Below are 16,684 nucleotides of genomic sequence, written 5' to 3' on the forward strand. Positions count from 1 at the left end.
GATGCCTTACAGGTCTAGTCTTTTAGGAAGAGATATTTGCATACTTACATATACCGCTCTCTCTCGTTTTAAAATGAATGGATGAAAAATCATTTGTTAAGTACTTACTATATGCCAAGTACTGTGTTAAGCTCTGGGGATAGAAATAGAAAAGCAGAGACTGTCCCTGCTCACAAGGAGGTTACCTTCTATTGGGGGAGACAAGAAATATAGAAGATTTCAGCAGCGAGTCTGATGGAAAAGTTCCATAGTCCTTACCATTCAGCAGTGAAACAAATGGTAATGTGTCCTCTAATATTCACTGACAAAATCATATCCATCTCTGATACTTAACCATTCGACAGTGCCAAGGACTTTAGTGTTGAGAACTTTCCAGATTTTCACCGGTTTACAGCTTCCTGTTGGTAGATGGTCACTAGCTAGAGGTGTAGATAAGTGCTGCTTCAACTAAGCTGGCTTTCCAGCAAGTGGCAGTGGGTGGGGATGTCTTGGCCCCTCTCCAAAAGGTGGCTTCCTTGACTTATGGTTTTGAGGGTGGGGCGGCAATATAAACTTGACAAGAGTCGTTCTTGTTTCATTTTTTTTTTTTGTATTCGTATTTCCAACACCTAGCATAATGCCTGGCACACAGTAGGTGCTTAATGAATACTTGTTGATTGATTGAGGGCCAGTTTGGCCGGAGTAGAAAGTATGAGTGCAATAAAGCTGGAAAAAAAAAGTGCAGTCAGCATCATTAAGCTTAAAGGTGTGTGTGGGGGGCGATTATTTGCTCACTTTGCCAAGTAAATAGTCCTAGAATTCTGAAATGTTAGACCTGGAAGAGACTTTAGAACAGAATCTTAAAACTAGAAGGAAACTTAGAACATAGAACTTGAGAGCTGGAAGGAACTTCAGAATATGGAATGTTAAAGTTGGAAGGGATGTTAGAACATAGACAACAACACAGAATTTCATCTCTCGTCACCTACTGCATTCGGGACTCCCCTCTACAGCGTTTCTAATGGGTGGTCACCTAGTCTCTGCTTGAACACTGGGAAAGGCGAGGCGCTTGCGATCTCATACGGCAGCCCGTACCATGGGAGATGCTTTCATTGTTAGAAAATGTTCGTCACCCTGAGCAGAAATCTGCCTCTCCGTTTGTTCATAGTCTTTGTCTTGTACCTCCCGGTTCTCCAGTCCTCTTCTCACTACTCAGCTCTAACCAGGTGCGCAGCTCAATCCAAGAGTTAGGAATCGGGGCTCTCTGCCAGGCTGTGGCCGACCTGCCCGTGAAGGCGTAGAGGACAGTGTGGGGAGGGTAGTGCTACCGGACCGGCGGCTAGCAGGTGCTCAACCCCGCACGTTATCGACTGAGGGAGGCGGTAGCCTCAGCCTCCGGGGCCCACGTGAGGCAACTTTGGGCCAATGGGGCAGCGGCTGGGCGGGGAGGGCCCGGCTGGGCGGCTGGGGGTGTAGGGGGCTGAGGCTCCCATTCAAACCCAGCGGGCTGAGGAGGCGGGAGGCGGGAGCGGACTAACCTCACCCCTCCGGGTGCCGGGCTCGCTAAAGGCCTCCGCAGTCCTGCAAATCCCCCTTTCCCCGATCTCCCGGGACTGGGATCGGGATCGGGCAGGCCGGTGCTCGATCCGGTATCTGGGGATGCTCTGGACATCAAAGGACACTGGCGGCGTGTGAGGGCGCGGGAGACAACGGAGATCGGGCTGGTGGACAAGAGGGCCACAGCTCAGCCGCTGGGAGTGCCGCCACATCCATCCCACGGGAGCAGGGGGTGGGCATCTCGGCGCCCCGGGACTGAAAACGGCCATGCCCGTGAAAAACAGATACAACCTGGTAGAGGAGGGTTGTGATTCACGGCTCCCGCTGCACAGCGAAGAAGCCTTTCAGCACGGGATCCAGTTCCAGGCCAAGGTAAGGCGTTGGGGCGTGCCTTGAATGGCAAAGATAGACAAGCCTTAGAACTCAGTGTCAGAGGCGGCAAAGATTCAGACCTAGAATGGCCAAGGTGAATTAGAGACCTTAGAACGTGGAAACGTTAGAGCTAAATGGGACCTTTCAGGTCAGCTTGTCCGAACCTTTATTTTACAGAAAAGAAGACTGAGGCGTAGAGAGAATGGTATTTGCTTCCAGGGTCCACAGGAACATTCCCTGCCACCGTCCTGGTTTCTTGGGTCCCTTACCATTTTACTCCTGTCCCTTTCGTTTATCATCACCACTCCCACGCTCATTTGTTTTCCGTCCTCCTGCTCCCCAACTACTACCATGGGTTTCGTTTTCCATCTTCTTTCTTACTCTTTCCTAGATTGAGTGGAAATTGAAGTCCTAAGATCATTTTCAAGCCCCTTCCAGTTCTGACCCTGGGCTCTAATGTCCCTTGAAGCTCTTAACATCTCTCCTTCTTGATCTTTCTGTTACCTCTCAGCGACTCCATAGCAGCTTCTCCTCTTTTGCACTAGACCCTGACTGGTACTCTTCCTTTTCTCCAGTCCACCTGTCACCAGTCAGCTCTGCCCAGCTTGTCTTTCCTGCCCTCTCTTCTGGGATATGGTGTCAATTGAGGCCAGTTGGCATGGTCACTGCCATACTGCAGATAATCCTAAATGAATGTCACGTCTTTGGGCATTCTCAGTAAGGGAGGATTTGGGATCTGGGTGTATGTATGTTTCTCAATGGGCTGAAGGACGTTCCAGGAGACAAAATTCCATCATGGACAAATGAAGTCAACAGATTATTTCAAGTGATTGTTTCAACCTTCTCCCAGCAAAACTGACTGATTTTGCTTCTTTTATCTTCTAGAGAGCTATCATGGTGCAGCTGGGTTTTAGAATCAGGAAGATTTTGATTCAAAGTCGTTCACCTTTACTAGCTATGTAACTGTGGATAGGTCACAACTTTTCTGAACATCAGAAAACCCTCTAAGACTAAATAATAGAAGGGTTGCCTCTCTTGGTGGAGAGAATTTCATACCAATAAAATCATAAAGCCTTGACATATTGAATTACTTCTTCCTAGTGAAGGTGCTTATGACTAACAAGTAAGAAAAAGAAAGAAGAAGTGCAGTTATACAAGCTAAAATATTAGAGGTCAATGGGACTGTAGAGATTCAGCACCCTTATTTTATAGATGAGGAAATTGAGGTCGAGAAAAAGAGAAGCAGAAGGACAAGTTGTTATAGTATTTAGAGTTGGAAGGCATGTTAAAGGCCATGTACTCCAAATCTAATCTCCTCTATACCTCAGATCACTATGAACTGAAATAGTCATATAGAGAGAAGCACATAGTGTAATGGGAAAAGCATCAGTTTGGGATTTAGAGGACTCAGATTCTCATATCAACTCCGTGATCGTGGGCAAGTCACTAAACTTCTCTGAAGCTCAATTTCTTCATCTATTAAATGGGGATAATAATAGTTATACTGCTTATCTCAGAGTCAATTATAATGAAAGTACTTCATAAATCTCACTGCCCTAGGAGTTTGGAGACGTATGATTTAGTCTGGGGACTGCCATTAACTTGCTATATAACCTCTCTGAGCCAGAGTTGTCTTCTCTGTAAAGTGAGGGATTTGGACAAGATGAGCTCAAAGGTTTTATCTGCCCATAGTCTGTTTCCTAACATTCTATGTTCCAAGGTCCCTTCCTAACCAAGGAGGCCTAGAGGGAATAATTAAGAGGCTTCAAAGAAGAGATAGACCTTGAATGGTGGGTAGACTTCATGGGGATGGATGGGCTGGATTTGCCAGCAAGAAGGAATTAGCCTTGGAACCATAAGAGTTTTCCTTCAATGATGACACTTTTCTTATAAGGTTCTCCAGGGAACTGTTCAGAGGGGCTGTCTCTGAGCACAGCAGGGCTCTCTCTCTTCTAAGTTTTGCCATCCACCTGACCTTTTTCAGCTTTGGACAGAACAAAGAGTTAAGTGCTCACGTTTGAGTGCTTGACTCAAATATCAGATATTTGCCAGATACCTGATTTGTTTTAAGTAGGTCAGACTTAGCAGGTGGAGTTTTCCCAAATAATTGAGCAGCCACAAGTAAGGGTGAGAGCTAAGAAAAAAAAACTCTAAAAGGTCATACATATTACCTCTGGCTTAGATTAAACTGGATTGCCCCCCAAATGGCTTTTGGTTAAGAAAAAAGATACTTATCAGATGAATGTATACAATGTGGGAAGGAGCCTATCTTGGGTAAATTGAACTTGGCTCCAGGAATTGCTCAGCTGCTAATAACTGTGTGATCTTAGGGAAAGAAGTTGTAGGTGATGAGTTCTTTCTGACTCTATGCATTCTATGATATTATTACTTTCTTAAGCCTCAGTTTTGTCATCTATAAAATGAGCCATTGAACTAAATTTTCTCATATCCAACTTATCCTTATCCAAGATCTAATGTTCATTTCAGCTCTAATGAATGATGTGCACTACAAGAATGTAAACTCCCTTTTGTGTGTGTGTGCATTGTGTCCCTTGGGCCTAGGTAAAGGGGAAGGAAATTTGTTATAGTAGATAAAGGGTAATTGGTTTACAGGGAGGCTAGCGAGGTTATCTCAAAACATGAAGCTTCAGAAGCAGAATGCAACAATGATCTTGGGAAAATAACTGGTTTCTTCTGCCTAGCATTTAAGGCTTTCCACAGCCTCTTTTCAATTAACTTTCCAACCTAGTCCCTCTTGCCACATTCCTACTTAAATTCAGCAACTACCAAGTAGGTCTACTTACCATCTGTCTTTTGCTTTTAGTCCTACAGAATGTGAAAACAGGAAAGGGCCTTTGTCCCATACTTCCACTTGAATAAAAAGAACCTGAGGTTCAGAGGAGAGAAAGGAACTTGTTCAAAGTTATACTATCTTGGTGACAATAGAGTTTTGTCAGCCCAGTGCACTCACTGCTCTGTTTCTTTTTTAATTAAATATTCTTTTACTTAAAGTTTTATTTATGTATTTTGTTTTTATGTCATAACTATTTCTAGTTATGGCCCCATTCTCACCCATAAGAACTCATCTCTAACTTGCACCAAAGAAATACAGTTAAGCAAAAATAATCACCATATTGTCCATGTTTGACAAGGTCTTCCACCTTCATAGTCTCCCCTGTCTCCACCCTGAGGGGAAGGGAAGGTGTTTCATTAGTTTTTCTTTTTTCTCTAGGATCATTGTTGATTTTTCAGTTACTCATAGTTTGACTCTTTTTTTATCTTTTCACTTGCACTGTTGTCATTGTGTTGTACATTGTTCTTTTGCTTTCATGTATCTTACCATGTGTCAGTTCAGAAAAATCTTCTCATGTTTCTTTGCATTCCCCACATTCATTTCTTACCTTACAGTAATGTTCTGTCACACACACAGACCACAACTTGTTCATCCATTTCTCAATTATGGCCGGCTACTTCATTTCAGTTCTTTATTACCACAAAAAGTGCTACTATGAATACTTTGGTATATATTAGACCTTTCTGATTTTTATTTCCCTGGAAGTACTTCCTGCTTTTTCAAATCCCCCTTACACACACACACACACACACACACACACACACACACACACACACACACACTATTGTGAAAGATATGCCACATCAAGCCCAACTTTTTCCAGGAATTAATTATTTAAGCATTATTAAGTACTTAGAATTTTCAAGCTATTGTAGGCATTAGAGATACAAAGGGAAAATGAAATAATCCTTGTCCTCAAGGAGCTTACATTCTGTTGGGGGAAACAACACATACCTACATAAGTATGTACCAAATAAAGTAAATATAAAGTAACTTGGGAAGGTTGGAGGGGAGGGTCAGGAAAATGCCTCATATGGCACGTACTTTAACTGAAATTTAAAGAGGCCTAGTGATTCTGAGAGGCTGACACAAGGAGGGCATATGCATTCTTGATGTGATGGGGACAGTCTGTGCAAGGCACAAAGGTGAAGAACAGAATATTGTATATGCAGAAACACAAGCAGACCAATTTGGCCAGAAGACTACCTTTCACAGCCTAGAATGAGCTTTCCTCTCTCAGCTTCCATAGCCCTTAGTGTTAGTCCCCCAGTAGAGTCTTTACCTCCTAAAGCTTCATAACATCTCTAAACGTTCCTATCCAAAATATTTAGCTCTTATATTCATTTTCTTCATCTGTGTTGCTGTTGTCTCTTCAACTAGACCATGAGCTACTTGAAAGCAAGAACATTGCTTTAGTCCATTTAATTAATCCATGTATATCATAGTCTTGAGTCCTGTCATAATCTTGGTCCCTTCCTAGTGCAGGAACTTCCTCTAAGACATCCCTAAAAGGTAAATCTCTCTAATTGGATACTCCCAGGGATAGGGAGACAGACTGATCTAGTAAAAACAGTACTGGCCTGGGAAGTATGAGAGACTTGGGCTCCAATTCGTCCTCTGATACTAATATTTACAGGCAAGGCATTTGACCTCCCTGGACCTCAGTTTCTCCATTTGTAAAATGAGGAATTTGGATCAGATATATTCTAATGTCCCTCCCATTTCCAAATTTATGATTTTATGATGATCTTTGTCTCCTTTGGAGAATCAACCACAGGTTGATCAACCATACCTAATAGATTTTCCTCAATACCTGTTTAATTGAAGACTATAGCTCTCACAGCTTGAAGGGTCTTCAAAGGTCATCTTGTCCAACCTATATTTAAACTTAAATCCTCTCAAAGGTCCCTGAGAAGTACCCAGTCATCTGGAGTTCACTTGAACACCGTAGGGAAACTCAATCCCTCTGAAGAGAATACATTCCACCGTTGGACATATCTGATCATTAGGAAGTTCTTATTGTGAGACAAAATCTGCCTCAATGTGTCTTCCACCCATTTGCCCTAGTTTGTCCCTTTGGGTACAAGCAAAATAAGCCTAATCCCTCTTTTGTAGGATAGCCTTTCATATAATTGAAGGCAGCGGTTATGTCCCTACCCCACCCCCAATTCTGTTTGCTAGGTTAAACATCATAAATTCCTATAACTGATCCTTGTTGGTCACAGGCTCCAGTCCCCATCACAACCCTGGTGTCCTCCAAGCTTCCACAATTTCCTCTCTGACATTCCAGACAGGCATGCCAGCTTCTGCCTGGGTACGCTTAGGGACAGAAGACAGCATCACATAGATTAGGAGTCAGCAGGTTTGGGTTCAAAGCTCAGCTCTGCTACTTTTACTGCTTGTGGAACCTTGAGCAAGTAACTGCATCCTCCAGACCTCATCACTTAAAATAAAGCAGGGAGGTAGGGAGTGTTGGACTAGAGCATCTGTAAGGTCCCCTCTAACTCTAAAATCCTCTGTTCTACCTCACCAATAACCAGTTCTGCGTTGGACAGCTCTCAACATGAGGAAGCTCTTAAATGGAGTAGAAATCTGTAAAATCCTGTAAAATCCACTCAATTGCTCTTAGTGCTGTCCACTGAATAAATCAAATAACTCTTCATATCATGTCCTTTCAAATAAAATGCAAGTTTTCTTGTTTAGTATTTAAGGTCTTTCACAGTCTGGTTCCAGACTTACTGTACACTGCTCCCCTCCACTCACTTTACATTCCCCTCAGACTGATCCAGTTTCTGCACTACAGTCGTTCCCTCCCCCCCCGCCCCCCCCCCACCCCCCGCCCCAGTTCATCTCCATATCTGTATGTTTGAGGAGATGCTTCTCTGGGCCTGGAGTGCACCACCACCTTACCTTTTCTTCTGAATATCTCTAGCTTCTTTCAAGACTCAGCTCTAGAGCCACCTGTCCCATAATTTCTGCTCTGGTCTCCTGATCATCCAGATGCTAGCCTCCCCCTGACCCTCAAAATTACTTTGTATCTATTCTCTACCCATATACCTATGTATATGATATTTCCCCTCAAATAGAAGGTAAGCTCCCTGAGAGCGGACATGGTTTTCTTTCATATCTTTGTATTCTGAGCACCTAGTATGGTGTCTAGCACCATTTATCATGTTATTTAGTAAATGTTAGTTGAATGAATGGATTTGAAGTTAGAGATAATATCATCTGTAAAATAAGGGTGTTGGAAATTAAGGTTCTTAGTGTAGGGTCCGTGGACTCCCCAAGAAGTTTATGGATAAATTTTAGAGGGTCTGTGATCTTGGATAGGGAAACAATTACATATTTACTTTCATTAACCTCTAACCAAAATTCAGCATTTCTTCAATTATTTAAAAACCTTATTCCAAGAAGGACTCTATGACACAAATAAAGTTAAGAAAATCTGCTGTGACTCCTTTACCTCCATTTCCATTCTTCATATAGCATAGGACTTTAGGGGTATCTGAATAGGAGATTCCTGTTCTGGATGAGAAATCAGAATAAACAGTCTCTAAGGTTCCTTCCAACTTTGATATTTTATGATTGTAAAGAAGATGCCTTCCCACCCTAGCCTCTTCTTCTGGAACTATTTTAGCTTTTCATTGCCCTTCCTATAATGTAGCACCCAGAACTGAACACAAAACTCCAGATGCTTCCTGACCAGGACAGAACAAAGCAAAATTATTACTTCCCTTGCTCTGAACTTAATACCTCTACTTATTCAAATGATGATTGCATTAGCCTTTTGCCAGAAGTTGACTCATCGAAAGCCCAATATCAATCTAATTTGTCAGCTGTAAGTGGCTCTGGTACCTTAAGAGAACTTGGAGATCTTTCCAATGAAAAGTCATACAAAAGAGCTTCTTCCATCCCCACCACTTGAGAGTGCTAGCACTGTTTTGTTTTTTTCTTTTGGTGGGGGAACTAAAGAGAAGTTAAAACCATTGGAACTGTGGCTTCCTCCTTTCTGTCCACTCTTTTTCCTCTTCTCTTTTTTAATAACCAGTTTCCTTCTTGTCTCCTTCTTTTAGTACATTGGGAGTTTGGATGTGCCCAGACCCAACAGTCGCATGGAGATTGTGGCCACCATGAGGAGGATCCGGGTGAGTGTTAGGGCTAGGGAATCCCAGGAACAGCTTTTCCTGGGACTGGCCCAAATCCATGGTGGAATGTCTTTCTGTCAGTCAGCCAACTAGCATTTAAAGTACTGACTTTGAACCCTCATAGAAAGCACTAGGGGACACAAAGAAAGGCCAAAAAAAAATCGTCATTATTATGGTTTTGCAGGGAGCCATAATTATAACTCACTATTTTATGATAATAATAATATCATGATTGGGTTATCATATAATGGTTACATATAATTATCACCCACTGGCACCCTCCTGAAACCTCATTGTAGATGAAACTGTAGAGGTTACCCTGAATTCTATAAATCTATGTTAACAGAGTATAAGTTTTCACAAATCTAGTAGTCTAGTCTTAATAAACTGAGAAGCCTTCAGGTATAGACCTATTAAAGGAGAGTGTGACTGCCATCCAAGGAGGATCAGCCTTGCTAAGTACAGAGAGGCTCATCACCCCAAGTGATTATGAATTACATAAAATTTCAATAGAAATAAATAGAGGGTCATCCCAGAAAAAAGGCACTAGTGGTAGAAAGTAGTAGAAAAGGCCTCTTGCAGAAGGTGGGATTTGAGCTGGGTTTTAAAGAAAGCTAAGAGTTGGGGTTGTGGAGAGAGAACATTCTAGACACTGGGAACAGTCAGTGAAAAGTCAGAGTTAAGCAATGGAGTGTTGTGTTCAAGGAATGTCAGGTAGGCAGTATAGCTGGATCATAGAATGTATAGAGGTAAGGGGTAAGGCATGTGAAGACTAGAAAGGTGCAAAAGGGGCCATTTTATGAAGGGCTTTAAGTTTCAAATAGGCTGTCCAAAGCTAGTTAAGCTGGTCCTAGAGATGTCACATGGGCAACTAGGTGGCATAGTAGATAGAGTCAGAAAGACTTATCATGAGTTCAAATCTGGCCTCAGACACTCACCAGCTGTGTGACCCTGGACAAGTCACTTAACCTTGTTTGCCTTAGTTTCCTCATCTGTAAAATGAGCTGGAGAAGGAAATGACAAACCACTCCAATTTCTTTGCCAAGAAAACCCCAAATGGAGTCATGGAGAGTAGGATATGACTGAACAACAATGATAAGATAGAGAAGCAGACCATTTGCAGCCTATACTCAAAGCCATTTTAATTAGTTTGGTAAGAACTGCCAAAACCTGTCCTCTGCTAGCCTAGCATTCATAATTTTGAGTTATCTCCATGCCAGCAACAGTGATGGGATTGAGTGGAAGAAGATTATTAGCAGCTAGCTTTTCTACAGTGTTTTACTTCTGTGGTCTCATCTGATCTTTACAACTACCCTGGGAGGTAAGTAAGCAGGTGAATATTTTTAATCCCAATTACATAGTTTAGGACACTGAAGTGACTTGTCCTGTCACAGAACTAGGAAGTGGCAGAACCAGGCCTGGAATCTAGGTCTTCTGACTCTTAAGTTCAGGATAGTCTAATATACATTTATGCTTATTTGTGTGTTTGTGTATTTATCTACATATGCACATGCACACATGTGAAGTGTATACACATTTGTTGACAGCTGCATCTCGACGAGATTTTAAATAGAAATCAACTTATTATTATCATCATTGAGTTCTAAATCAGAATAACTTGTCTCCCTTTAAAATTGGTTCGATTTCATAAATAAGGCTCCTCCCACTCTCCATCCTGAAATCTCACCTACATTTGTGCTTTTGACTTGGTTGAACTAATGGCTCTTCTTGCTTTGCTCGAACTACGTACTATGCTGCCATGGACTTCTTTATCTTAGCCATCATCCTGCCTGTTTTCTCCTCATGCATCCCAGAATAACAATTAAAAATAATAGCTATTCTTATAGTGCACTAAAGTTTGCAAAAACCCGCTTTCCAAGATCTCTATGAGGTGGGTAATACAACAAGGGTTGTTTTTCCCAATTTACAGATTAAAAAAGTGAAGCTAAGAAAGGAGATGTGACTTGCCCACAGTCACATGGCTAATAAGTATCTGGGCAGGGCAGTAAAGCCCAGGCTTCCTCAATTGCCAGCCTAGCACTTTATACCAAGTTACTCTCTGTTCTCAGAATGTATTCTCAGGATAAAGTGCAATTGAATTAGGTTCAACAACTTTTCATATGGGTTTGAAGTCTTCCAGGAGATGATCTGGGGTTTCCTCTCATTCCTTTGAAAGAAAATTTGATTTCTTCTAAGTTAGGTTTCCTTTGTGCTAGGCAACACATGGAGAGGTTAAATATTCATGTCCAGCCAATAACAAGAGTGAGTTCTCCCTTCCTGCTTCCCAGAAAAGCCATTACCATCTCACTGAGCTAGGAGCAGAACTAGTTCAGATCCCAAATTTTTCCTGATGATCTTCCTATAAAAGATAGAAGCCAGAGGACCCAGACCCCTCATAAAGTTATCATGGATCTCATGAAGTCAGTGGACCTTGCTGGGCTTAATGTTGTATCATATAGACAGAATGCCTTTCATCTTAGATGAGGAACATTGGCCATTAATAAGGTAGTGTTTACTACCTTTCTCATTAAACAATGATGATTAGAGCCCTTATTTTTATCATGCTTTCCTTACAATAACCCTGTGAAGTAGGTGGAACAAGTATTATCATGCTCATTTTACAGATTCAGGAACTGAAACCCAGAGGGGCAACATTAGTGTGGTGGAAAAAGCACTAGATTTAGTAGTCAGAAAACCCTCCCTGGAACAACTTTGATTCATCTCTAGAATGAGGAGATTGGAGTAAATGATCTATCTGTTAGATCTCTTCCCACTCAAGATTCCATGATTCGTTAACTTGGAGATGCGATTTGCTCATAGTTAGTCACACTGATAAGAGCTGGGGTGTAACCTTCCCTCTCTGGTTCTGGTCTTCTGACTCCCAGGCCTTTGCTTTTTTTCCAGGACACAACATTCATTACTCCCTTCGCATTTTTAAACATTCTGCTCATTCATTTTCAGGCAAGGACACATTAGCTCTGAGATCATGAGTGTTTTCTCGTCTCTGTACCATGCTAATTAGCAGACTCTCTCCTTCCTGTCCTTTTTCTTGATGGGCAGAGGGGACTCAGAGAGGAAGGAGAGTGAGTTCCAGGCTTCTTTAGAACCATGGCCTGAGCAAGGAAGGGAGGCTACAGTTCAAAGTATGTGTGATGGGGGAGGGTCGGCTGGGGCAGGCTCTATCCTTAACCTCCACCTCACTGTGTCTTAAGGCTTTCTCCAAGCACTTGCTCTGCTCTGGGAAGCAAATGCATGAGACTAGAGGCCAAAGACACTGTTCATTTCTCCTACTGGCTCCTCCCATTCCTTCCTTCAGTTTCAGAATGCAGAAGATGCTCTGTCTGAGGAATAGTGGCTCTTTACCCAGGCTATCATTTTGAAGGGAAGCATCAGGGTATGGGAGCAGGAAAAGACAGTCCTTCTCACATTTTCATGTTAATCAGTCAAGAAGTATTTATTCAGCACTGAGGACAGCTAAATGGGGTAGAGGATAGAGCACTGAGACCGAGGTAAGGATCGAGCCTCTGACATTTATTAGCCTAGGCAAGTCATTTAAGCTCTGTTTGCTTCAGTTTCTACATCTGTAAAATGGGGATAATAATAGCACCTATCTCCTAGTGTTGTTGTGAGGACCAGTAGAGAAAATAATTGTAAAGCATTTAGCACAGTGACTGGCACATAATAAGCACTATGTAAATGTTAGCTATCATCATTATTATTATTATCAATAAGAATACAAATAGTCACATCTGCTGTACTTGCCAGGTTTGTGAAGACAAAATGAGATATTTGTCAAGTCCTTTGCAAACTTCCAAGTGTTTCTTAGATGCCTACTGTTATTACTATGCTTATGCATGCATATATTCACTACATATATGTACTCCACCATAAATACACTTTCACATTCACTTTCATTGGCATGCACATGAATACATACTCTCACTTTTACACACATTCAAATCCAGGTAGGCATACTCATTTTCCCTCAAACACACATGAACACATATGCAGATACTTAGATTCTCACACTTTTACATTCCTGCAAGGACTCTGACACCAACCCACACACAATAGCATTTACATAAATTTAGGGACAGAGTCAGTGAGGTCCTGTGGAATGAGTGAATGAATAAGCACTTATTAAGTGCTTATCATGTGCCAGGTACTGTACTAAGCAATGGGGAAGCAAATACTAAAAAGAGTCTCTGCCCTTACGTTCTGATTAGAAAGATTCCTGCGCATGACTCCCTTCACCCTACCAAGATACCAGTTGGTAGCCATCCATGAGATAAGCAGGCAGATCATCCCTGCATCTATTCATATAACTCGTGCTGTCTCTGAACCCAAGGTGACCCCCTGGCATGGAACACTAAGTCCAGGTGTATTAGGCTTCTGGTACTGAGCCATAGTGAGGAGAGGGAAGGCCTGTGGGATGGCAAGAGCTCTGGAGGAACAGATGAGATGGCTTGTCTGACAGTTTCCCCTGACTCTCCTCTAGTCAGACAGGAAAAGAGACTCTGGCAGGGTTTCACATTTTATGCATTTGGCCTAGTTAGCATCTTGACTACATTCCATGTTTCAGCTGTAGTACTTTCTTGCCTTTTTTTCTTAAGTGTAACAAGAAACAGGCAGCTGAGTTTTCTTTTCTGTAAAATAAGAGGGTTAGACTAGATAATTTCCAAGTTCCAGTTCTAATGCTTTTTGTTCTATGTAACAATATTCTGTATTCTAAGCTTATTCCTTTCTCTAACAATCTATGTCCTATACTCAGTCCTAGGTCTAATAATCTATGTTCTAAGCTTACCCCTAACTTTGTCTATGTTCTAAGCTCATTCATAGTTCTAACATTCTATGCTCATTCCTAACTCTAATAGTCTATGTTCTAAGCTCATTCCTAACTCTAACAATCTATGTCCCAGACTGATTCCTAGCTCTAACAATGTTCTAAGATCATTTCTAACTCTAACAGTCTATGTTCTAAGCTCATTCCTAGCTCTAACAGTCTATGTTCTAAGCTCATTCTTAGCTCTGTCTGTTCTCAGCTCATTCCCAGTTCTTACAGTCTATATTCTAAGTTCATTCCTAGTTTTAACAGTCTGTGTTCTAAGCTTATTCCTAACTCTAACAGCCTATGTTCCAAGATCCTTCCCTGACATTATAGACTGTGACTGTCTAGTATTTGGAATGTCTGCCTTCGACAAAGCTAGCGGCAGGCATGTTGTTGATTGGGGATCCTAGTCAATACTCAGTGTACCTAGCGTGACCCAGCAGGCCAGTTACTTCCAAGTGATGAACATCTCTCTCCCCCCCAGTGTGAATTCAAAGCAAAAAACATTAAGAAAAAGAAAGTCAGCATCGTGGTATCTGTTGATGGTGTGAAGGTGATTCTCAGGAAGATGCAGAAGGTAAGTATCTCGTACCCTCCCTTTTTTCCAAGGAGAGACCCCCTTCCTGAAGCAGAATCTTCCAGAGAAAGAATGACCATGACTGCACCACTTCCTACCCACTCTCTAGGGCTAAGGTGGCCTTAATAACAGCCTCCCAGATATATCAGGCCACAGGGCAGGGAAAAGCTTTGACATCAGAACTCCAGGAGGTGAGACTGAAGGGGAAAGAAAGGAAGGAATAGGGCTGACAGCAAGGAAGTAGTGGTGAGAAAAGAGACTGAATTTAGAGCAAAAGGACTCGAGTTTGAATCTTGGCTCTTCCATTTACAAGGCAAATCATAACCTCTACAGCTTCAGGTAGATTAGATAAATAATCTCTCATTTCCTTTCCTGCTCCCAACCTTATATGTTTGGCCCTGAGCACAAGGCTGCAGGGACATTCAGGGGATGGCTTGTATTCTCTGTCTCTCCATTGCATCTGGCCTTCTCCCTTTCTCAGGCTTCCATTCCAGTCTATGGATGGATTACTACATCAGCCTACAGTCTCTCTCCCCTGGGTCTTTTCTGCATGTATTGCCAGAGTCATCCTCTCACAGTATCACTCTGATCATTCTTTCCCTGCTCAAACATCACTGTAGTTTAGCAGAAGGAGAGCTGTATCTCTAGTAAGACCTAGGTTTGAATTCTGATTATACCATTTACTATTTGTGTAACCATGAGGAAGTCACTTTTTCTCTCCCTGGGTCTCAGTTTCCTCATCTGCAAAATGAAGGGGTTGAATTAGACAATCCCTAAAGTCCATTATTTTAAATCCTGTAAGCCTATGAACTCCTCTATCCTGTCTGAATCCTCTTCATCCCTCAAGGCTCAGCTCAGGTGATACCACCACCTTCAGGAATCTTTTGTGGCCTCTTTCCTAGGAATTCCCATAACAAAACTCTGCCCCACTCAATCTTGCCCTTGAGTCAGTCCTTAAATGATCATAGAATTTTGGAAGGGACCTTAGAGATCATCTCAACTAATGCCCTCAACCAATGCTTCACCCAACCCAGGGGTTTGCACCCTGATCCTCTGACTTTAAATCCAATGGTCTTTCTTCTATTCCATGCTGCCTCATGTGTTCATCATTCCACATATATGAAGGTTATTTCCACCAGTTGACTGGACACCGTCCAAGGACAGGGACCCATTTTCTTTCTCTATCTTCCTGATGCCCTTATCTAATCAGCATTGTGCTAAGGCCTTGTATTTTTGTTTTGTTTTGTTTTGGGGGCTTTTTGATTTTTGTTTTGGTTTTGGTTTTTTGGGGGGTGTTGTGTGTTTTTTTTTTTTCACTTTTCTGCAGAGGAAGGAGTGGGCCTGGGAAGAAAGCAGGACACTGGTGATGCATGACCCTGTCTACAGGTAAGGATTGTCATCCTCACTACCTCCCTTATCCCAGTAAAAATGACTGATGAGGCATGGTCGTTCCGTTCATCTGAGCAGGAACATCACTACTGCCTTCCCAGATGTTATTGTTATTAAGAAAGACCAAGGCAGGCCTGAACCCTGCTCCTCATGCTGCTAGTGAAGGGGACCCAGGGAACATCTGATAACTTCAGGTGCCAGTTGAGATAGGGAAGGGTTGTACAGGGGGGAGAATATACTTACGATGAGGACAGAGGAAAAGTCTGGAAGTAGAAAAGAGAAGCAGAGAGTATGTCAGGAGGCTTAAAAGAAGGAATATCCAGTGCTAGAAAACATAGGCAGGGGTGTAGTATCTTCTAGAAGGAGTAAGATTTCCATCAGTACAAGAAGATAGAAAATGTGTGAGAGAAAAAGGTCTAGGATAAAGAGAAAATTGTTAACAAGAGAAGAGAATAGGGCCTGGGTAGGGGTAGAGCAGAGCTAAGTGGGAGCAATAGCAGAAAGGGACTTTTGGCTGCTCACTAATGTAAATAAGGGAGGTTTGCTAGCCAGTCAGTTGGGTCCTCTCAACTCCATGTTGAGATGATGAAGGATAGTACAGTCTGTTCTCTAAACAACAGGAAACGGGATAGAAGGAACAGGGAGATTGGGTCTATAAAAACTAGTGACCAGGTCATCAGCATAATGTGTACTTAGCTCCCAGTTGGGCCAAATGTGTGTAGTCCTGGTCCTGGAGAGTTCTGGTAGTAAGAAGCTGGTGTCTGAGCATTTGATGGTTATGGTGGCTAAGGTGGTGGTGGTTTTGCCAGGTTGGTCAATAAATCGACAGAGAAATTAGTCCCCATACAGCAGCAGGTTCTAGGTTGCAGAGGTTCCCTAAATTCAGTTCCTGAGTGATACTAGAGTTGAAGCCCCATGCCTCATAGTCCAGTGATAGGGAAGAAAAGATCAGTTGCTGGGCAGGGACCTAGGCCCCCACCGAC

The 16,684-nt window shown here is 42.4% G+C and overlaps 1 protein-coding gene across 1 annotated transcript in view; it reads left to right on the forward strand.

The window, feature by feature from the left end:
- The first annotated feature begins 1,442 nt into the window (after window positions 1-1,442).
- LOC140519100 (carboxyl-terminal PDZ ligand of neuronal nitric oxide synthase protein-like) overlaps window positions 1,443-16,684 on the forward strand; it is a 35,093-nt gene continuing 19,851 nt past the window's right edge. Inside the window, exons 1-4 of the mRNA XM_072631808.1 lie at window positions 1,443-1,908; window positions 8,836-8,907; window positions 14,220-14,312; window positions 15,640-15,698. Coding sequence (XP_072487909.1) covers window positions 1,804-1,908; window positions 8,836-8,907; window positions 14,220-14,312; window positions 15,640-15,698 — 329 coding nt within the window. The 5' untranslated portion in view covers window positions 1,443-1,803. The remainder of the gene's footprint in view (window positions 1,909-8,835; window positions 8,908-14,219; window positions 14,313-15,639; window positions 15,699-16,684) is intronic.

Source organism: Notamacropus eugenii, chromosome 1 (assembly GCF_028372415.1).
Source record: "Notamacropus eugenii isolate mMacEug1 chromosome 1, mMacEug1.pri_v2, whole genome shotgun sequence".
Lineage (NCBI taxonomy): Eukaryota > Metazoa > Chordata > Mammalia > Diprotodontia > Macropodidae > Notamacropus > Notamacropus eugenii.